At 41.0% G+C, this 23,593-nt stretch overlaps 1 protein-coding gene and 1 long non-coding RNA gene across 4 annotated transcripts in view; both read left to right on the forward strand.

Annotated features, from left to right (window-relative positions):
• Positions 1-23,593, forward strand: part of LOC127536169 (uncharacterized) — a 358,454-nt gene that overhangs the window by 245,517 nt on the left and 89,344 nt on the right. The window lies entirely within an intron of this gene.
• The window catches only part of LOC110949715 (retinoic acid receptor beta), a 245,840-nt gene that overhangs the window by 172,246 nt on the left and 50,001 nt on the right, over positions 1-23,593 (forward strand). For both annotated transcript variants that reach the window (XM_051955798.1, XM_022191896.2), the window contains one exon: positions 14,266-14,407. In XM_051955798.1, the coding sequence (XP_051811758.1) occupies positions 14,266-14,407 (142 nt within the window). The remainder of the gene's footprint in view (positions 1-14,265; positions 14,408-23,593) is intronic.

Below are 23,593 nucleotides of genomic sequence, written 5' to 3' on the forward strand. Positions count from 1 at the left end.
AACAACAAAAACAGAATACATATACAATTAACCATGTTTTATTTTGATGTTACACGATCACCATAATCGTCAAATTTAGAATTACATTTATAAAATGTAGTCTCACCCATTATCACCCCAGTAGAGAGTATGATTGTGTCTGAAGTATGCTTGTGCTTTTGTTTTACTCTTTTATCTAGCTAAATCTTTTTTTTAATTATCTTATATTTAACTTTACCTTATATTTATCCTTAGCTTTTTATATTATTACCTTCATTTCTGCACTGAATGGATGTGAGAAACGTCATTTTATTCATCTGTGTACTACGTAGATTACTGAATGACAATAAAGCTGAAGTTGATAAAAACAAACTAAAATAAAATAAATTTGACTTAAATACTCATTATTTGTTTTCCAAAGCCACAGGGAGTCTCAGTAGAGGGATGAAAGAGCCACATGTGGCTCTGGAGCCTCGGGTTGCCGATCTCTTGTCCACGAGGAATGAAGCTGGTGGGACATTGTGGCTCAATACATTACTAAGTTTTCCCTTTTAATCATCTTCTGTGCGCATTTATGACAACCCACACCATAAAATGACACTGCAAATTGTCCAACACTTCCACTCTTGCTTGTTGCCTGTCTGCCAATTTATTTTTGCGCCATTCTATTCCCTTTTGTGGAGTAGTTTATGATCAGGAAGAGCAGAGTTGTTATGGTGCCAGTATGGCATACCATTTATGCAATGACAACCCTCCAACAGTTCCTTCTGTTGGAAGGTTAGCAGTGCCACAATGTCTTGCAGCCTTGGTAACAGTGCAAATTTGCATCTTTGCCAGCGCTAAAATTTATGCAATTGGAAATGTATGCCCGCTAGCTAATCCGCTGATTGTGGCAGTTCCACTGAAAGTAACTGACTTTGGTCGTCACAGTGCTGGTATTAAATGCTGCTGTGCCTGACACTTAAAGCTACACTAATCAATATTTCTCATAATAGCTTCTTAAGCCTTAGGGTATTTTTTCAAATTTCTATCTGAAAAAACATCCTAAATTTACTCAGTCAGAGCTCCACATCTGTGAGGCCAAAATGAACAACCTTGGGCTCAATAGAGCAGAGATTTTTAGAATACAGTAAGTCCCCCTTGTCCCCAACAACAACAAAAAAAAGAAAATCTGCCTAATCAAAACCAGCCTTGGCCTTCCAAAGTGGCACACCGCTATGACAGTGAGTGCAGGCCTCGCTGTGCTGGATGGACCGGGTCAGCAACAGGTCTGACTACAAAGACACAGAAGAGGCCTGAGTCTGTGTGGTGTGTGTTAATGTGTAAGTGAGCAGAGTGGAGGCCTCCAATCAGAGAGCGAGAGAGCTTAAAGATGGCTTCTGATCGCTTTGGGGGCCCTCGCCAGGTCCAGGGCCGAAAGACAAGCACAGAATGGCGAGAAGAAAAGGGCCACAGTGGGGTGTCTGGGGAGGACTGGGTGATCTGAATCCTTCTCATTCTCTCCTCCGTTGTCTTTTTATGTCCCTCGCTTGGTCTCCAGTTCTCTGTCTTTGCAGCTATTCAGAGCAGACGGGGTGAGTCACACAGCTCCTCTGTTCGGGCCTCTCACTAGCTATCTCTCTTTTTTCTTCCTCCTCTTGTTCTCTTCCTCCTTTTTTGCTCTCCCCCTTCTACTTTTCCCTTATTCACTTTTCAATCTCGACCGTATCTCTTGCTCCATCTGTGCTTTTCAGGTGCTCGGACGGACAGATAAGCACTGATTGGGTTTCGGGGGAGTTGGTGAGGAGAGGAACAGAAGAGAGGAGTGGGGGTCTGAGAGAGCTGTGTCTTGTTTTCTGTGTGCTACCTGTTGACTGCTGCTCTGTTTGTGCCTTATCTGTTGAGGTTTCACGTTTGCCACAGTAACAATGCAGGTCTTTGTGCAGTCTGGACTCCTTTTTTGTCCTGTTGTTCTGTATTTTCAATTGATACAGTGGGTGAACCACAACATCAATGCTGTGGCATTTTGTATTTCCAAATCGTCAGCTTTCAGCTTTTACAAAACCCCCGTAGCACACATACTCAGTGATCTGCTTAATGGAGAAGGTACAAGGATACATAACTTAATATAAAGATGTGGTGTTGTCAGTGTTAGTTGAAAACCATTTATTTTCAAATTATTCACATTTAGAGTGAGATAAAAATCAGTCATTGACCTTTACAACTGATCCAAGAGGATTTGTAATAAAATAAAAACTTTAGGGGGGTTAAGCATGTAAACTTTGCTTTTAGACACTTAGTCCCCCTTTTTGACCTGGTATAACTGGTAGCTTATGTTGTGATACAAGATTAATCAACTTTACGTACAGTCTGTTCGCTGACATCCTGTTCTCTGTTTGTTCTGCTATTGGACAAGATTTAGACTTTTAAAAATGATAGGTCAATTGTTTAATGGCCAAAGTAACAAATAGCAAGACCCTTCTGTTGTTTCCATTCACTGTCAGACACCTAACATTGAAATCTTACACCATGTGACTCAATAAAATCTTGAAAATCTTAAGTGCCTTTATTCATAAATTTCCACAATCAAAACAACAGAAGCACTCAGAGAGCGCAGTACTTTGCCAAGGCTGCTCAGTTGCATTTAATATAGATGTATCCGCAAACAAAATGTCCTTGCCTGAGCACAGGCATGTTTTATACATGTGTACGTTATGTACGGATACCGAATCATGTAACCTAAATATGTAGTGGGTGGCAGGAATTGTTTGAACTCAGAAACACCCCCACAATTTAATCAGTTGTTCCTTGTATGATTTCTGACAGATAAGTCCCGATAAGTCTGCAGCAGTCGAGCAGGCAGCTGACGTCGTGTTCACTTGTTGTCATAGTTACAGTCACGCTGTTCCAGTATCTCGTAAAGATACAGAAATCTTTAACAAATCCATGTATCCAGACTATAACTGCCAAAATCTAATCAGGTGATCCTGGTGTAACTTCTGGCCTTTCCTGAAAATTTCACCCAAATCCATTAGTCCATTTTTGAGTAATGTTGCTAACAGACAGACAAACAGACGGACAGACAAATGTACGCCGCTCATCACAAAACTCCACCGCATTCCTTGGCAGAGTAATGACCAGTAGGAGAATCCAAATGACTAGACACACACACACACACACACACACAATATGGCTACAGAGAGATGTAGAAAAACAAACAAAAGAGGCACAAAACCGAAAAGATGCGCAAAACAACCCACAAAGAATTGTAAAATGTTTTGCTACTATGCAAAAGATGTGGGGATGGTCGATCTGTACAAGGTTCAGACTGTACGTTAATGGACAATTGTTCAATTTTTGTTCTTTGGCCCCTGTGCTTCGACATGTTGAAATTAAGAAGATAAAATAATGGATCCTACATTAAAGTGTCAAATCTTACCCTTAATTAAGTTTCACTTTTGAAATACAATCGCGTATAAGATGGAAGCATTTTAGCATTTCCTGCCTTAATTGCAACCTTCCAAAACAATTTGACTTTTTGTACTGTTATTTTCTCATTTTACACTTAATTTGTCTGTCATTTTTAAAAGGAAACACTTTTCTCTCCTCCGTCATTGTCCTCTCTCTCTCCAACTTCTGTTTCTGCCCATACTGGTTCAGCCGGCCCAGTCCCCTCCCTGAACTCTGTCATGTCTTTCCAGTGAACTCCAGGTGTAAGTAATAGCCTGGTCTGGATAAACTGGATAAATATCAACCCTCCACACACACACACACACACACACACACACACACACACACACACACACACACACACACACACACACAACACACAACACACAACACACAACACACCACACACACCACACACACCACACACACACACACACACACACACACACACACCTCCCTCTCTCTACTCTCTACCTCTCCTCATTTTTCTGGAACCCCCCAGGGTCTCCAGTGTCCTCTCCACTTTCCACGGCAGTGATAAGATGTCGACACGATTAAGAGCGAAAGCTAATCCTCTCTCCCCCCTTGGCTGTACTGAATGCTCAGGCAACACAAAACACCACGGCCCAGTCCAAAGAGCCGGGCCGAGCAGCCCGGACAGCCAGTGGATGGCAGGAGCAGTGAGAGACAGAGAGAGAGAAGAGGGAGGGAGAAAGAGGAGGAGGCCAGGTGGACAAGGGGTTGGATTGTAGCTAAATAATTAATGGGCGGCACTTTCGTTTTTTAATCTGTAAATGAGAAGGCCTAAGATGGCGGGGCCGTCGCTCTGACACCCTATCCCTGGCCCATTAAGATAACAAGATGTTGGATAATGATCTCGGTTAAGGTGCAGTTTATCAGTCCAGGGGGAAGTGGCCTCGTCTCCCAGGTGGCTGGGCCCGTGTCCCCTGATGCCCCGACATTACATCTCAACATGACCTTATCTACAGAATAGAGTAAAGAGAGCTCTGATATGAAGAGGCCTGCAGTTGTCAACGCGAACACAATTACCTTTGGAGAGAGGATTATCTATAGCTGTTTGGTGAAAAACTATGGCTTAATTTAATCATCTTTTTGTGGTGACTTCATTATTTTCATGGTTATTTTGCAGCTATTTATGTAAATTTTTTTAGTGACTGCGGTTTCTCGATGCAGTGTTTTCTGGTCATTTTGCAACTATTAGTGGTACTTTTGTGGCTTTTGAAGTTGTTTGCCAACTTTACTCAATCGATTTTGCCTCTTCGTGATCTGTTTGCACACCAGAAAAAGTGGATTGTCCAGTGATGGAGACAGGAAAAAAATGTTGATTTCAACTTTTTAACATTTTTTTTAGAAAATAAAAGAAACTAACGACATTAAACTTTTTTCTTTCTTTTTGATTAAGGACATTTTAGCTACATTGTCCTCACAATATATATCTATTTTTTTTAGTTCTCTCTACTTGTAGTCAGTGTTTCCATTAATATATTTTATATATTGTATTGCAGTGAAAAGACCACAGTGAGTAAAATGCAACTGGAGACAAGAAGGCACAGAAACTCCTTTGAGAGGTTTACAGAATTAAGATGAATTTCACTTTTCTTATATTGTATTTCCTTTGGTTATTTACCTCAAAAGAAGAGTTGAAAGTTTTTAACCCTGTAATAAAATGCTGATTGGAGCATACTGGATCTGAACCATGATCAGAAAAGTTCAGTATTGCAACAAAAGCTGTTTAGCAGCTTCAAAATGTCTGTCCATCCATCCATCCATCCATCCATCCATCCATTCTCTAAACGCCTCTTAATCCTCTGCAGGGTCGCAAATTCCACACAGATAGATTCCAAGCCCTTGTTCGTGCCCTGGCCTAAGATCTTCTAGCTGTGAGACAAACCACCTATCCACTGTGCAGCCCAGCCTGAGAAAATATAGAAGAATATCGAGCATACCTTGAAGAAACAACTCTTGAGCTCTGTATTCTGCAGACAGATGCTGCAGGAGGGTAAACTGAGTTTAGCAGCTCTGCCCTCCTCCGCATCCTTGTGTATGAGGTGTGATTCATTCTCAGCATGTCCCCACAGCTGAAACCTCTGATCCTATCATTTATTTAGCCCCAGCAGCAGCCCTCCTCCTCCTCCCCCCGCTGCATGCGACCTGGGTAAACACCTTTGTACAACACTCAGCTCAAGGGTGTCCTTTGGTTGCACATTTATAAGCTTCAAATGAGTAAACCCGCAGGACACGAGCTGGCAAATATCAGAGCAGTCTGCAGTCTCGGGTCAACACTCGTGTCCTGTGGCGGCGGAAAGGAATGAAAAGAGAAGAGGAAGACACAGGAAGGAGACAAGAGAAAACACTGGTGGGCGAAGGAAACAAAGAGGATAAAGGAGGGGGAAAAATCAAGGCAAAGGAGCAGATGTTATGTTTGTGCATCTCCGTGATGATTGTGTGTGTCTCAGTGTCATCGCAGACACTGATGGTGTTTCCCTGAAGGCTTGTAGAGATGAAGTGCTTTGAGTGGCGGCATCTGTTCACTGCTGCCGCTGGAGGTACACAACAGCCCTTCTTCGCACACATTATACATACAATTACAGCCTATACAGTAAAAAGGCTTTACATTGTGGGGGTTTAGTGTGTTGAGGAAGCTACTGATCACTGTAATGTGTGTCATGTCTTCTGTCAAACCTTGGGTTTGGAAGGTGTCGTTTTGGTAGCACAATAAGCAAATAGCTTTTAAGCAGTCAAATAAGGTTGTGCCTCAACAAAATAACAGTTTCGTCTTACGTTTACCTTTTCATATTTACAATACAAGGACTAACACATTCAAAACCAGAACTGTTTATGTTCATGTTTCCTACATTGATCATAAACTGATTTTGCAAACTTTGTACCTGAGATACCTTTAGCCTTTAGCCTTTAGCCTCTGTCTTTGAACAGGACATGTAGTCATCACTTCCCTTTTACACGATTCCAATTTTCAAACTAGTCATGTTTGTACAATAAAGAGGCATTTGGATATGATGTTTTCTACCAGCTTACCTAAATAGATGTTCCATTGATTCATTATCTTACCAAAACTTGGAGATTAAAGAAATAATCCTGAATCCAAAGCAGATTTGTGGATCAGAACTTTGTTTTATTCTTTCCTCTGCTATTAATCATGCGAGAAACACTCAGATTTATCTGCGCTCCCTGTATATATATTGCATATAAAGTACTTCAAACTAGCTTCACTTGGAGCAGCTCCAACAGTAACATGGTGCTGACACACTGGTGCTTCACTATTATTGATCTAACCAGTCACAGGGACCAAACCAGGACTAGCAGTCAAGTCCATAAATATTTTTACAGTGACAGAATTTTCTCTGTACACCACCACAATTGATTTGAAATGAAACAATCATGATGTGTTTTAAGTGCAGACTTTCAGCTTTTATTTTCACATCGAAATCAGCTGAAGAGTGTAAAGGTTCCAACACATTTTATATGGGCCCTCCACCTTTTTAAGAGACCAGAAGTAATTGGACAGACTAACATCATAAATCAAAGTGTCACTATTATTATTTGGCTGCAAATTGTTTGCAGGCAATTACAGCCTGAAGTCTGGTACCCATAGAGATCACCACACGCTGGGTTTGGTCCCTGGTGACGCTCTGCCAGACCTCTACTGCTGCTGTCTTCACTTCCAGCACTGTCCAATGAGTTCTGAAGCATTTGCTGAGTATGAGCAGATTATATTGGCTGAAACACTTTAAAATTCATCCTGCTGCTTTTGTCAGCAGTCACATCATCAATAAATATCAGAAAACCAGTTTCACTGGCTGCCCTACATGCCCACGCCATGATGCTACCACCACCATGCTTCACTGATGAGGTCGTATGCTTTGGATATTGAGCAGTTGCTTGCCTTCTCCAGACTCTTCTATTCCCATCATTCTGGTAAAATTTTTTCTTTGTCTTATCTTTCCATAGGACGTTGTTCCAGAACAGCACATGCACTTTTAGTTGTTTTTTTGTTTTTTTGTTTTTTTTTGTCTGACTCTAATCTGGCCTTCCTGTTTTTGAGGCTCACCAATGGTTTCCACCTTGTGGTGAACTGTCTGTATTCACTCTGGTGAAGTCTTCTCTGAATTGTTGACTTTTACCTCCTGGAGAGTATTCCAGATGTGGCGAACTGTTGTGAAGAATTTTTTTTTGACCAGGGAAAGGATTCTTCTGTCATCCACCACACTTGTTTTCTGCGGTCTTCCTGGTCTTTTGGCATTACTGAGCTCATTGGTGCGTTCTTTCTTTTTGAGATTGTACCAAACAGTTGATTTGGCCACACCAAATATTTTTGCTATCTCTCTCATGGGTTTGTTTCAATTTTTCAGCCTAATAATGGCTTGCTTCACTGATAGTGATGCTCTTTGGAGTTCATAGTGAGTTGACCTCACCAGATTCCAAACCCAAATACTACATTTGAAATGAACTTTGGACCTTTTATCTGCTCCTTGTAAATGAAATAATGAGGGAATAACACACACCTGGCCATGGGACAGCTGAGAAGCGAACTGTTCAATTACTTTTGGTCCCTTAAAAATAAGGAGGGCACATAGAAAATGTGTTGTAATCCCTACACAGTTCACCTGATTTGGATGTAAATACACTTAAATTGATACTGAATGTCTGCACTTAAATTGCATCTGGATTGTTTCATTTCAAATCCATTGTGGTGGTGTACAGAGCTGAAATGCTGGAAACTGTCAATATCCAAATATTTCTGACTTTATACTTTTACAGTTTCACTACATTTTGCCACTAACAGTTATGCACTTTAACATAAGTAAGAGTTGTCGTGCAGGACTTTCACTTGTAATGGACTATTTTTACACTGCTGCATTGGTACTTTTACTTAAGTAATGATCTGAATACATACTGAGTACATACAAATTTGCCACTAGTCATCGTGTAAGCTCCTACTGTATATGTGGTGTGAGGCTGCAAATCTTTACAGGAACAGTAACTGAAGTATGAGGCTTCTTAATGTTGGAGTACACTTTTAAGTATATTCAAAAGTGTACTCCAACAGTGCTTGTGCTGCTTATTTTCTCTCACTATGTGCATTAAACTGTACTTTGTCTGTACTAACCAACAATGACACAGTGTGATAAAAGATTCCATAAAGTTCGTGAAACTGCTTAGCAAAAAAAAGCAGAGAGTGAGATTTTCTTGGCCGAGGACCAAAACAAAATCCTCAAAGCAAACCAAAAGCTTTGTTTACGTCACTGCAGAATGTTCTTTTATGAAATCAGCATCATAATTGAGACAGCACTACTGGCTTTCCATTCAGGCTTATGCCTACATGTGTTGTTGCTTAAATGAGACCATTATTATTAATTATTTGAGTTTAAACAATAAGTTGAGTAGAGTTGAGTTTTAACAATAAAAACCCTTCTAAAATTTGATCTTGTGTAAACAGTAGATCTCACAGCAGCAGTTCAATTCAATTTAATTTTATTTATATAGTGCCAATTACAATTCACACTGTCTCAGGATGCTTTATAGAACCCAAATGGCCTGAACCCCCAGAGCAAGCCCTAAGGCGACAGTGCCAAGAAATAACTCCCTTATCCCAGTCGCAGGATGTAATCACCTTCAGGTTAGTTAGTCAGTGTGTGTAATGTGCACCATACAGGACAGTCCCAGTATGCTTCAGAATTACAGAAAATGCATGAGGCTAAAGATACAGCAAGCAAAATAAGAAAACAAAATAGGAAAAATATTTCAAACATTAATGTTTAAAGGATATTAGGCTATAATAAAAAGCACTAAAGCTTGACTATCGTTAGTTAACTGAAGGAAGTCCAGGCTGCACAGTGGTTTGGTGGTTAGCACTTTCCTTGCAGCTACAAGATCGTCAGTTCACTTCCTGGCCTTCCTGGGATCTTTCTGCATGGAGTTTGCATGTTCTCCCTGTGCATGCTTGGGTTTTCTGCAGGTACTCCGATTTTCAAGCACAGAGCGGGAGGAATGAATGCTCCCTGCCTAAGTTATAAGGCATGCTAATAGGGAGGAGTGGACTGACTATGAGCACGACTGGACAGCATAGAACCTAAAGACTAGCCTGACTCCATGCCTGTAATACTAGCATGGAGCTGCATTTAATTAAGCTTCACCTAATGATGTCTCACAGCAAATTTAAGTTGAACTAAACTACTCTGAAAACACTGCAGATTCATTCTGTATGTTAAATGCAATATATCCAGAATGTGGATAAGGAAGTTTAAATGAGGAGCATCATAGCCCACGCCTTGAACTGTCATGAAGCCTTCCCCATTATAGCTGAAGCTCACAAAATGCAAATCTGTCTTGGGGAAACATTCCGTAGTAAGTGCACAACACCCAAACTGCAGTAGCCTAGCTGCCAGTATAACCTCCCATCACACTGTACAGCACTTAATACACACACAGATAGATTTCCAAGGCTAAGTGACCTGCATGCTCTCAGCTTTGAATGGCATAAGTACCTGAGTAGCCTTGGGTTCTGCACCCAACCTGAACACACTTATATAGCAGTTGATGGGGATGCAGGCCGCTTCCATTGTCATCCATCAGACCTCACAAGTAATGTCGACCAACTCACTCAGCTTACATCAGCCAGGATAAAGGCCTCTATTAAGAAAATGAATAATACCAACTGAGGGGAGGTGACCTCGGACTGGTCACGTGCCATCAAGGCTCATTCACGATTGGCTGCTTTTGGCTAGTATCTATGCTACCGAGGGGGTGGCCCGGCAGTTGACGGATGCTTGAGGCCGAGGCGAGATGGGCTACAGAGTCAGCCGTTTCAGTCCTGTGATCTAATCTGTTACCCATCATGCATCCTGCTTCACTAATGAAAAGGCAAGGTCCCATCTGTCACAGGCAGCTATGGTAAATGGAAATTTAACCCCCCCACCCCAAAGCTCCTCAGGCAGCGCCTGCAAACATGTGCAAAAGGACGGGATGATAGACGATCATTGCGAAAGACCCCAACGTCAAATTAATATCAAGAGTGGAAAAAAAAATCAGTGAAGACTCCTGCTTCAAATAGATGCGCCTCTGCTTGCTGTCACTGCTGGCAAAAAGGAAGTCAAGTTCAGGCCTTGGTTCTGTGTCCTGAGACTTTCAAGGAGGACACACATTGTCTTCATTATCACTTTTCTTCTAGTAGTCCAGTGTGTGTGCGGCGTCACGCCAGATAGCTAAATGTGATTTTAGAAAAAGATGGTTCTAAAGGGTCATTTATGGCCTCACACAAGTCTGACAGCTACATGTGGGTTTTTTGAATGGGAGCTCGTTCTGTTAGCTTTGATAAGGTTTTTAATGGTATGAGAGTAGAAAGCATTATTCTAGATGAAAGATATTTGAAAGCTGGAAACATCTTTTGGTCAGCGTCAAGCATCTAGGTCGTCAGGTAGACTTACAACAATAATGTTTTTGAATTTACATTTGAGTCTCATCATTTTCCATGGTCATCTATCAAATCTCACTGGCATAGTCGACCAACTCACTCAGTTTCAGCCAGGATGAAGGCCTCTGTTAAGAAAATGAATACTAACTGTATGGAAAGAGATCTCGAACTGGTCAGTTGCCATGAAGGCTGAGACACAATTGATTGTTTTTGGCTCGTAACACCGTGTTCTCTTTCAGAAATGATACCGATCAATTTCGTTTTTTGATGATTTCACCCAGTGAAAGTCTAAATGAAATTCACCTCCAAAGATTTGGTATTTGACTCATTGTCATTTGTTCTTTTGAAGCAGTGCAGCTCAAAATATGCTTTATGTGTAAATGGAAGAAAAAATGTGACGAAATGCAAAAGGTAAGCTTGCATTTTCACGTTTAATAAAAAAATCCATAAATCTATTGCTGCACAGTGAACCAAATATGCTTTGCATGATTCATAGTCAAAAGTTACTTAAAAGGGAACTTCGTTTTTTTTCAACCTGGGGTGTGTTTCCATATGTAATTTCATACATGTGAGTGATGGAGAAATGAATTTTCGACATAGCTCCAGTATTTAGCCAGGCAGGCAGTTTAGCAGCTCAGCTAGCAGCTCAGCTAGCAGCTCGGCTAGCGAAAAGTATGGGGCAGCTGGCCTCCCCGCGTCAAAGTCCGCCCTAACGTGCTTTTTGCCCCACACTGATCAGCTCAGATAGTCTCAATGAGTGTCCCACAACATACTGGAGATGAGAAGTGAACGAAAACCTCCACATTACTTGGCGATCACTATTTGTTGTGGTCTGTATCCAAATCTCAGGACGCTAGTAAGCAAATCTCGTTCCGAAATCGCGCCTTTCGTGTTTGTTACCACCACCCGAATGGCCAGGTGGCGGCTGACTCTGACGCCACGCTTCACTTCGTTGCATAAACACAAGACAAGATGCCGAACACCTCCGCTGTTTGAAAATTCTTCAGTTTAACTGAAGACAAAACGAAGGCAGTATGCAAAATTTGCGACCAGGAGACCAGAGGAATGGATCCAAATACTCAGGCGGGTCTCCTCCGGTCTGGGAGACCAGACGAATGGATCCGAATATTCAGGCCATCTCCGTCTCCGTCTCAGGGCCAGCCCTACAAACCATATATTGCAAGAAGATCCCCAGTTCGCGTCCCAGCCTGGGACTGGGATCTTTCTGTGTGGAGTTTGCATGTTCTCCCTGTGCATACGTGGGTTCTCTCTGGGTTCACCGGCTTTGACAACAACAACAACATGTGCTTGTTGAGGGTTATTTGTAATTCTAAATTGTCCGTAGGTGTGAATGTGAGTGTGCTTCTTTGTCTCTATGTGTAGCCCTGTGATAGACTGGTGACCTGTCCACGGTGTCCCCTGCCTTCACCCTAAGTCAGCTGGGAGAGACTCCAGCCTCACTGCCACCCTACAGAGGATTAAGCGGTGTTCAGATAATGGATAGATGAATTTGAAATTCAGACAGACAAATTTAATTGCAGGCATACTACAATTGGTACGCTTTGGTCAGCTATGCAAACAGTCACACTGCAATTCAGATCAAACACAAAAGAACACACATAAGGCTTCTGTGAACTTTCTTAAACTGTTTGCGATTTTTTTCAGCTTATAGCTGCTGGTTACAGACTGGGTTTTGTACCAAGCACAGTGGTGGACAACTTACAACTGTGTTTGAGCAGCAAATAGAAGAATATAGAACTGAAAAACATGAGTTACCATTAGCAACAACTATTCAAGTAGTCTGTGTCGGACCCGGTTAAAAAAACAAGATGGCTAATTTCTAAAGTCCAAACAAAATAGTAGTCTGTGTCCAGGTAAAACTGTGGAAACTTAAGAGGGCTGTGGCAGTTTCAGACCTGCAGAGAGTATCTGACACTGAGAGAAAAAGTAAATGTCTGCGTAATTCAAACTGATGAAATCGATATTGATGCAAACAGTGCAACCAGATTTAGAGGAGAACAAGTATTTTTTTCTTAATGCATATAGACAAATACGTTAAAAGTACCTGTGATAAAACTGTTCAATCCATGACTGGTCAGGAACCAACACACACTCCATCATGTCTCTCACTTGAGGCGTGTTAGGACTGTAAGTGCAAATTATTGTTTAGTTTGAACCGTGGTGCATCTCAGTTTAGATGACTCCAGAGTCACAAAATCCTGCTCATTGTACTGTGCTAAAGGTAATGCCTGTCATTGCATTTGAGATATTTTGATGGTAGCACATTAAGAAGGACTCAGGCAGCTCAAGACTAAACAAACCAAGAACAAGAGAAAATGCTTTTAGCTCTGCTACATAGACACTGGAAAAATAGCATCTGCGGCTCTGATGAAACTGCAATCTCTCAGCTGTCTGACAGAATTATTCATCAAACCAAAACTGCTCTTCAGACCACACTTACAGTTTAATACATTCTGTGTGGCTCAGATTTATCCCTCACTTTAACTCATACTGACTGGTAACTTGTCAACCAGTCACTGTGGACCAAGTGCTAACTTAACTCAGATAATTTATGAAGTGTTCATTCCTCAAATATGGAGTCATCCATAGCAGCATTTCTTTAGCTTCCGGGTTCTCTTTGCTCCCTACTAAAAGATGCTCTTTGGAGCACTTCTTAAGAGGAGACTCTTAGCTCAGAACTTTTAGTGCCATTTAGGAGAGTCCTAGAGGTAATCAGATTCTTTGTGACTACAGCCCCTGAGCTTGACATGAATCCCAAAGCACAGTGCCTCAAACTGTAATGATCCCCTCCACCAACACAAGCTCTTTCACAAGTGTTTTTGGTACTTAGGTACTTATATCTTTTTGAACACTAACACACTGAATGAGCCAATTAAGATCCATTACTTCACTGCTGTGCCACTGAATTACAATGAAAGCATTCATTTGAAAGACAAATGGCTTTGGTCTTCCACAGAAGCTCAATGTCACCTTGTCAAGTTCAGACATGAGGCTCCCCGCCCGCAGCTGAACCAAAGTCCTGCGTTGTGCTTCCATACCGCACCAGCAGCCTCACTGTTTGATACCCTGAGGTTCCTCACTCTGTTCCCACTAGCATTCTGTTTCCGAGCTTAAATCCAGCATTTGAAGCTCCACAGAACTCCCAGCAGGGACACACCAACTCTCTTTTCTCTCAGCCCTAATGGCAATGAAAAGACAAAACATCCAGCACATTGTTATACAGACTGTCGTGACATTATGATATCCAGTGGCAGGAGAATTTTAATGGAGCTTTGTGGATGTTTTAGAAAATAGGCAGCTATAGAAGATTAGAAGCAAAATGAGGTTAACATGGTGAGAGCTTCCTTTTCATGACACACCTCCCCCTCTGTCTGTTTCCTCAGGGTTTTTTCCGTCGAAGCATCCAGAAGAATATGGTGTACACGTGTCATCGGGACAAGAACTGCATTATCAACAAGGTGACGAGGAACCGCTGTCAGTACTGCCGCCTGCAGAAGTGCTTCGGAGTGGGGATGTCCAAAGAGTGTGAGTTTCACAAGCAGTTCACAGTGTGCTGGTGTGGGATTACATCAAATATTGTCATGGGTTTGAAAGGAAAGTTTTACTATCCACTGCTCCCCAGTGTATCGGTCAAGAAAATGACAAAATATATTTTTTAAAGAATTTTCAGACAGTTTTAACATTCAAGAAAGGACAAATATGAAAGTAAAAGCTGGTTTAAGCTGTTACTGTTCTAACAGTGTTCAAGTCACATAGAGAAAATAACTGATATTATATCTTAGCTCCAAGAGTGTGATATTTAGAACACGCTTAGATAAAATGGTGCAACTGCATACAGAGTCAATGAAAATATATTGTTAGAGATGCAAAAAGAGCACTAGTTTGGCTTGACAGATTGACAGTGCTTTGTGTCTGATCGCATAATTTGCCGTAAATACAGAAGTGAAGCCAAAAATCTAAGAAATCACTGCTGCCGTCTTGGTGATGTCTGGTAGACATGTTATTTTGCTACATAGCTGCATATTTCTTCAATACCCAATGTCATTTCTTCAGTACTGTCACAAAATGTGCACCACTTTCAAAATGTACTAATTTGAACTCCATGCACGTTGACCATACCCATCACACTGATCACATTGAGCTACAATACTTTAAAAAAAACAAAGAAAGAAACTGAATCAGGACTCCTAGTCAAGACTAGAATAAATGCTAAAAGATATGCGACAAATACATGTAATAAAAAGATAAGTACAACCAGACCAGAACAATATTGGTAAAAACTGACATATCAATATTTGGTTTTCAGTAGTTATGGTATGAAAATTAGGAATCAGATGATGTCAGTAATTCCTTTTCTGAAAGAATCAATCATTCTACAACAATTGAGGTGTCTTTGTAGGGTAGTCCCCCTGCATCAAAATTAAAAATTATGTTGATAAGCTCTAAATTGCCATTTGGATCCTTGGTCAAATGGTGCTTTGGGTGCTGTTCAGATCAGGCTTTGTACTCTTCATACAGTCGTTGAACAAACCAGTTGTGTTGGGACAAATGCAAGACACTGCAAGCAGAGCACCTGTTTTGGTCACCATCATTCTTTTTGAAACCAGACCCTTTCTTTCATGTTTCTGTCCTGTTCCTTACTCATTTGCTGTGTACATGTGGATCCAGCATGTCAGCCATCTCCATATCTTGTAAATCCAGAACCCTTAAATCTGAGTTCATGATGTTCTATTAGATCTATTTCTGTCATAGATGAGTGTATTAAAACAGTTACTGCAGTGTGCTTGTTGATCATGCACATATAACAGTGGTGTCGCTTAAACAATATATTGTACATGGATAAATTCAACTAACATTTACTACACTAGAACAAACACGAAAATAAACAGCAACCAGTGCTATGCGCTGTAGACAAAGAGAGCACTGTAACAGTAAAAGTCATGACCGACCCACTCTGTCATGAGGATAAGGAAAGTATAACACTTCAGAATGCTTGTGCCCCCTAGCACATTGATAAAAGAACACAGATGTAAAAAACCAGAGCCACAAATGAGCAACTATCAGTCTGACAAAAGACATTTCTCAAACTGGACTCCATACTCAGTCATGGATTGTAACTAGCTGAATAAAACGCCTTCACATTTAGAGTCTAAATACAGAGGTAAGCTTCAGGATGAACGTCTGTCAACACCATACAGTCAAATGACCACGTCTGCCATAGGCTACACAACACACTGTTATATTTTAAATAAATACAGTGTAGCCTTCAAAATGATGACGTCTGCTTCATTAAATGTCTATTACGTCCAGTGTTCCACTTTGTCAGTAAGCTAATATGGATGCATATGCACAGTCAGAGAGTTTATAACTACCTCAAACTCCCCATTAGTTGGTTTAGGTTGGCACTTAATGTGGCAGATCCTCCATGCAAGCTCACAGACAAAGTGGAAGGGAGAAGGGAGCGAGGGGGTGGAGGGGGTAGTTTGAGAAAGACACTCAGTGTGGAGGCAGCCTGCAGTCTTGCACAACTGTTGACTATGAGTCTGCTTATTAGTTTGGCTCTCCCCTAATTGGGTGATGCCATCGCACGCACCTAAACACCTTAAATAATGCTCCCACAATAGGTTTTTGCCAACACTGAATGAATGCAGCATTCAGTTTGAATGGCTCCTTTTGAATGGTCCTGTACTTCCCTGCAGGTGTTTTTACTTAAGACTGCATTAAATTCTGCTTAGGCTGGAGTTGGTTGGAGCTACCAGGTGGAAGAGAAGAGACAGAGGAGTGAAGGACAGTCCTGAGAATGTTTCTGACCAGGTACAAGTGAAAACACCTGCGGGGCTGTCCTAAGGGATCGTCTCTGTTAAGAATGATCCTTTGTCACAGAAAACAGTGGGCTTGTTCGAGACAAACCCACCTGGAAAGCAAGAATGTCTCAGTCTGTACAGCAGGTCACAGCAGCACTCACATCCGGTTATATCTGATTGCACTTTAATAAAATGTTATCAGGCCAGCCTATTCAGCTTTTACACAGACTCCAGTTGTCTTAATTATGAAAGAATAGCTTTAGTAAAATGCCGTAGTCTGTGTTTATCATTCCATCTTTGATCACCTCACAGCCAAAGCAGCTGGACTGACTTCAGCGCTGCACCTGTCCTTCTCAAACTACACCGATGAATGTAAAGCAAAAACAGTCAGCTACACTGTTGGAGGAAATAAATTCACTACAGTAGCTTTCATTATTGATTTGCAAGATACAGGCTGTCAGGGCTTAACCATCTGCACACATCCCACACCCCATTTACCTCAAGGGTTTGTGTCACTAAATACTTTGAGAATTAAATCAGGAGCCTAATGTTCGTATATAATTGATTTGCACTGATAGATTATTTGCAGACTACAGTATGATCTATAATATTAGATTAATGTCATGTTCCTGATACATCACCAAACCAATTAGCTCTTCGATCAAGCTAAAGCCAGGCATTTCCCATCATGCAGTGCAAACATGAAGTGTGGTTCCAAAAGCCTCGGTGATCTCCTGAGCATTTCATCACCCTCGTCCACATGTTGTCATAGCAAATTGAGATGAAGTCAGGCAGAAATCTAATCCCTGATCCGGCCTGGCTAGTTTGACCTTGAATAATACGGAAACTGCAGGTGTAAATATTCAAATGAATGATGACTGAATACTGTTTAGCTCTTCAATTTTAGGATCTTTGTTCTACTTTATGCTGTCACACTGTCATTGTTTACTGGGACAACTGAACACAACAGAACCATTGTTGATGTTATTTGTACAATGCATACTTTTTCTGCTTTAACAAGTGAAAAATGTGCTGCAGAAAAGGCCTTTTTCAGCCAAATTGTATGCCCACAGTCATTGGAAGGGACATTTGCTGTTGTATGAAAAGCAGTATTCAGCATTGTTTACAGTTCACACTGAAAAAAAATATGTTTCCAGTAATAGACTGTGAGGGGGAATTGGGTATTAAATGCAAATGAACTGCATATGCAAATGATTATGTAGCAGGAGCCTTTCAGAGCAATGAAACAACGGTTACAGTACATTCCAAGTGCTATTTTTTTAAGTTAGACTGTGACCTAAATTTGTTATTAGCTGTTTTGTTATTAAATTTTAGTTTGTTTCTAATAGTAGAAATAAATAACCACACATTCTATGATTTTTTTTTCATTAAAACAAAAAACAATCCAATGTAAAACCAAACATTTCATTACATTTTCCAAAATATAGAGTATTCTGGATATTCCATGACAAAATATACAATAAATGCAGGAAAGCCATGTGGCCTTGGAAATGGCACACTGTAGAGTAAAAGGTGTGAAAATTAATATGAGTGGACAGCATTTTATCTCAGATAAGATCTGAGCTGGTCAGCAACACTGAATTATCACAGTAATAGCTTTATTGTTATCAGTATGATAAGAGGATGATCACTCATGAGAGCGATGGCAACCGCTGGATGGATTGTCACGGTAACTTAGTTGATCTGAGGCATGCTTCTTTCAGTCTCATGTTCCAAATACTGACCAGTATTTCAGCCAGCGAGATGAAGTTGCATCATTCACTGAGTTTTATTTAACATCCACTCAGTGTCGTCTGAGGAATCGAGGCTTTCTACCCATAAACAATGACCCTGTAGACCGTTTGTTACAAGCGATGGTTATGCTTTATTGTGACATTGCTCTCTACTGACTGTAGTAATTATGATGGTTGCAAAGGAAGAAATGAAACAACTTAAATGTAATGCTGAAATATGGAGGAGGGCGGTGTTGATGGATAGGTCAACAAAACATTGGACAAATCACAGGAGGACACTGTTTGTTGCATTTTTCAAACTGAAAGTCAATACTTCTTTCACCAAGAAAAGCACTCAGAGAGCGCAGTACTAAAGCTGCTCAGTCGTTGTATTATTTCCGAGGGCTGAGGTCTTTAAAAAAATTGTTGCAGAAATCATAGAATGTAGCCATTTAGTACAGACATCCCCGCAAACAAAATGATCTTCTGCTGAGCACAGGCGTGTCTTATGCTTATGTACGTTATGTACGGATACTGAGTCACGTGACCTAAATATGCAGCGGGCAGCTGCATACAGACTCGGAAACACCTCCACAATTTAATCAATTGTTCCTTGTATCATTTCCGAATTAGGCCCAATATATCCACAACGGTGGATTTGTAGTAGGATCGCAATCATGTGATCATCAGCAGCCAGCTGACGTAGCGTTCACTTGTAGTCATAGTTACAGTGACACCATGCCGCTATCTGACAATGATACAGAAATCTTTAGCCAATCCGTGGCTCTAGACTATAAGCTGCATCACTGTAAAAGTTTAATCAATTGTCCCTTGTGTCATTTCTGACCTTCCCTAAAAATTTCATCCACTTTTGAGTAATGTTGCTGACAGACAGACAGACAGACAGACAGACAGACAGACAGACAGACAGACAGACGGACAAACGTACGCCAAATGTCACATAACTCTGCCGTTCCTTGGCAGAGTAATAATGACCATTATGTAGGTTTAACCTTGTGTTCATTATTGCACATATGACAACAAACTATTTCTTTCCAAACCTTGATCTCCCCTAAAATCTAACTAGAGACAAAAAATATCTATCCTATATTCTCAAACACTTCGGTGGGTTAGTATCGACATAAATGACGTACAAGGTTGCTCAAATTGAAGGCCTTATTGGTAAAACCATGAAGAGATGCAAATGAGTGGGCAAACAAAAAGTTAACCCACAATAAAATGGGTTTTCAGACCCTATGTGTATTTAGGAAATCCAGGCCCTCCTTTTCCTTCTGCTCCATTGTCATCCATAGGAACAGTTTGCATTTCACAGGTTATTGGCATCCTTTGATTGCATCAGCATTTATAGCTCAGGTCCACTTCATGGTCCATTAGTCTCGGTCGGGGGGGGGGAGCTGCTATGCTGCTATTCCCTTCTGTTATATTTGTTTCACAGCTCATCAGAGGAGTCGTGGAAAAGATGATGTCTTGATATCCTCAGGCTAAACCCCCCTACAGGGCCGCTGATGAAAAGGGGGACTATTCTCCTTCCGATATCCATGGATGGAGGTGATGTAGTAGTGCCCGAGCTTCCTGCACTGAATGTCTGCTGCAGAAGGTCCATAGCAGCCACAGTCCCTGCAGCGACTTCTTTCACATATCTTTTTAGAAACCAAACATGACACTGCCAGAGAGATTCCCTAAAAGTGATGGTCAAGGTGAAGATCCAAATACTTAGCAACCTGCCTGGAAAAAAATATTGGTGTATGACTGTTTGTGACGTTAAATATGTACACAAATTTAGATGAATGTGACTATGTATTTCCAAAGTGGACAGTTGAGAAGGAACAGCTGCAGTAAATGTAGGAATCCAGCTATGCTTAGGCTATAAATTTCAGTTTTACAAGTAACTTCTGATTGGAAACCATGGCATTGCAAAGCTTAAAAACACTTGACGGTCCGTCTTAAAGCTGCACTAATAAATATTTTCATTTGACCTTAAGAGAATGATATTTTTCTCTCTAGAGTTGGTGAGACCAAAACAGAGCTTAAAAGGAAGAGCTTGTTGGACACATAACTCCAGATTAATACTACATGTCCAAAATGACCACCCCAGGCTTTCTAAAAATCTTCTACACACGTGGACAAAATTGTTGGTACCCCTCAGTTAAAGAAGGAAAAACCCACAATTCTCACTGAAATCACTTGAAACTCACAAAAGTAACAATAAATAAAATTTATTGAAAATTAAATCATCAAAATCAGCCATCACTTTTGAATTGTTGATTAACATAATTATTTAAAAAAACAAACTAATGAAATAGGGCTGGACAAAAATGATGGTACCCATAACTTAATATTTTGTTGCACAACCTTTTGAGGCAATCACTGCAATTAAACGATTTCTGTATTTGTCAATGAGCGTTCTGCAGCTGTCAACAGGTATTTTGGCCCACTCCTCATGAGCAAACAGCTCCAGTTGTCTCAGGTTTGATGGGTGTCTTCTCCAAATGGCATGTTTCAGCTCCTTCCACATATGTTCAATGGGATTCAGATCTGGGCTCATAGAAGGCCACTTTAGAATAGTCCAACGCTTTTCTCTCAGCCATTCTTGGGTGTTTTTGGCTGTGTGTTTTGGATCGTTGTCCTGTTGAAAGACCCATGACCTGCGACTGAGACCAAGCTTTCTGACACGAGGCAGCACATTTCTCTCCAGAATGCCTTGATAGTCTTCAGATTTCATCGTGCCTTGCACACTTTCAAGACACCCTGTGCCAGATGCAGCAAAGCAGCCCCAAAACATTACTGAGCCTCCTCCATGTTTCACCGTAGGGACAGTGTTCTTTTCTTCGTATGCTTGGTTTTTGAGTCTATGAACATAGAGTTGATGTGCCTTACCAAAAAGCTCCAGTTTGGTCTCATCTGTCCAAAGGACATTCTCCCAGAAGCTTTGTGGCTTGTCAACATGCATTTTTGCAAATTCCAGTCTGGCTTTTTTATGAGTTTTTTTCAGCAGTGGTGTCCTCCTTGGTCGTCTCCCATGAAGTCCACTTTGGCTCAAACAACGACGAATGGTGCGATCTGACACTGATGTACCTTGGCCTTGGAGTTCACCTTTAATTTCTTTGGAGGTTGCTCTGGGCTCTTTGGATACAATTCCAACGATCCGTCTCTTCAATTTGTCATCAATTTTCCTCTTGCGGCCACGTCCAGGGAGGTTGGCTACTGTCCCGTGGGTCTTGAACTTCTGAATAATATGAGCCACTGTTGTCACAGGAACTTCAAGCTGTTTAGAGATGGTCTTATAGCCTTTACCTTTAAGATGTTTGTCTATCATTTTTTTTCGGATGTCCTGGGACAATTCTCTCCTTCGCTTTCTGTTGTCCATGTTCAGTGTGGTACACATCTTTTCACCAAACAGCAGGGTGACTACTTGTCTCCCTTTAAATAGGCAGACTGACTGATTATGAGTTTGGAAACACCTGTGATGTCAATTAAATGACACACCTGAGTTAATCATGTCACTCTGGTCAAATAGTTTTCAATCTTTTATAGAGGTACCATCATTTTTGTCCAGGCCTGTTTCATTAGTTTGTTTTTTTAAATAATTATGTTAATCAACAATTCAAAAGTAATGGCTGTTTTTGATTATTTAATTTTCAATAAATTTTTATTTATTGTTACTTTTGTGAGTTTCAAGTGATTTCAGTGAGAATTGTGGGTTTTTCCTTCTTTAACTGAGGGGTACCAACAATTTTGTCCACATGTGTATTAGTAGTGATAGTTCATAATGAAAGCAGGTTACTGAGAGCTTCGTCTGAGTCAGAGGATGGAATTTATGCTTTTGGACACAGGACTCGTGCTGTCATGTGCCTGTGGAGATAACTCAACTGCTACTGGGAGCACAAAAGGAGCAATGTTGGGTGTGTGCATGTATGTGTGTGTGTGTGTGTGTGTCTCCATAGTTGTGTACATCTATGTGTGGGTGTATGTAGCACCAGTAGGTACGTGATTGAATGTGTCATTACACAAGATGCCTCTTTGTATGCTTTCCTGGTAAGTGATCATGAGTTCATAACATCATGAGTACAGATTTGCTCCATTATTGATTTGTTGAACGTGTATAGGGAAAAAGAGGAGCACTGTTTTGTTTTTTTGTGTGATTTGCCACAGCTAGCAAGATAACTCTTGTGATGATATGGAAGTTTCACAGAGGTCCATTCCGAAAACAAAATATCTGGTAATGGAATGGAATTCTACAATGTCAATTTTCAGTTTCTGAAGCATAATTTTTTCATGTTCAAAAACTTCAGGGTTTTTTTTTTTTTTAACAGATCTTTCTTAACATTTGCTGTTAATAAAGATGGCTGCATCTCTGGCCTTCATCACTTTGAACCCCACAGTTGCAGCTTACCACCATATTTTTAGGCTTTGAGCCAGGATTTTCCAAATAAGGTGTCCAAGGTATTCATAATCTTTCATAATTTGGACACACACCAAGGTGAACACTAGCGGAGAACAACCATATGGTAATACAAAGGATGGGAGTTATTTGGAGCTAGGGATTTTTTAGAGCCAGCATCTATGGGCCATTCAGAGTATGGCACTGTTTGTGCATTGTTTTTAGCCTCACGCCATGTTTGCTGCCGCTTGGGTTGTACAAGTAAAGAGTCTTGGCTTTTACATGCATGTGAACTATGGCCATATATGTGTATAGCAGGTGTTGGGCGGCAGTGGTAGTAGAGGAGGTCAAAGGAGATGGACAGGTATCAGTCACCCACTGTGGCACCACACTGGCAGAGCATCTGAAGTGACTGCAACAAGGTCCAGTCTGGGTGTTGGCAGACAAGACCAGCAAACAGACAGAAGTCTCACAAGCTTACAGAAGTTGTACCAGACCAGCTGCTCATCCCAAGAGGACTTTACATAACCCAACAGAAGATGATGGACAGCAATAGATCACAGAGGATTTCCTGAAACTGTCAACAGCCTAGGCAACATGGAGGGGCTGTGATCCTTCTTGCCTAGCTTGCAGGATATACTTTCCTCTTAACAGCATCGTTGGGTGACGGTGGCAGAGCTCTGAATCGTGAGGAATACCGTTTGTACACTACCGTTCAAAAGTTTGGGCTCACTTGGAAATGTCCTTATTTTTTAGAGAAAAGCAGTTTTAT

Source organism: Acanthochromis polyacanthus, chromosome 11 (assembly GCF_021347895.1).
Source record: "Acanthochromis polyacanthus isolate Apoly-LR-REF ecotype Palm Island chromosome 11, KAUST_Apoly_ChrSc, whole genome shotgun sequence".
Taxonomy (NCBI): Eukaryota; Metazoa; Chordata; class Actinopteri; family Pomacentridae; genus Acanthochromis; species Acanthochromis polyacanthus.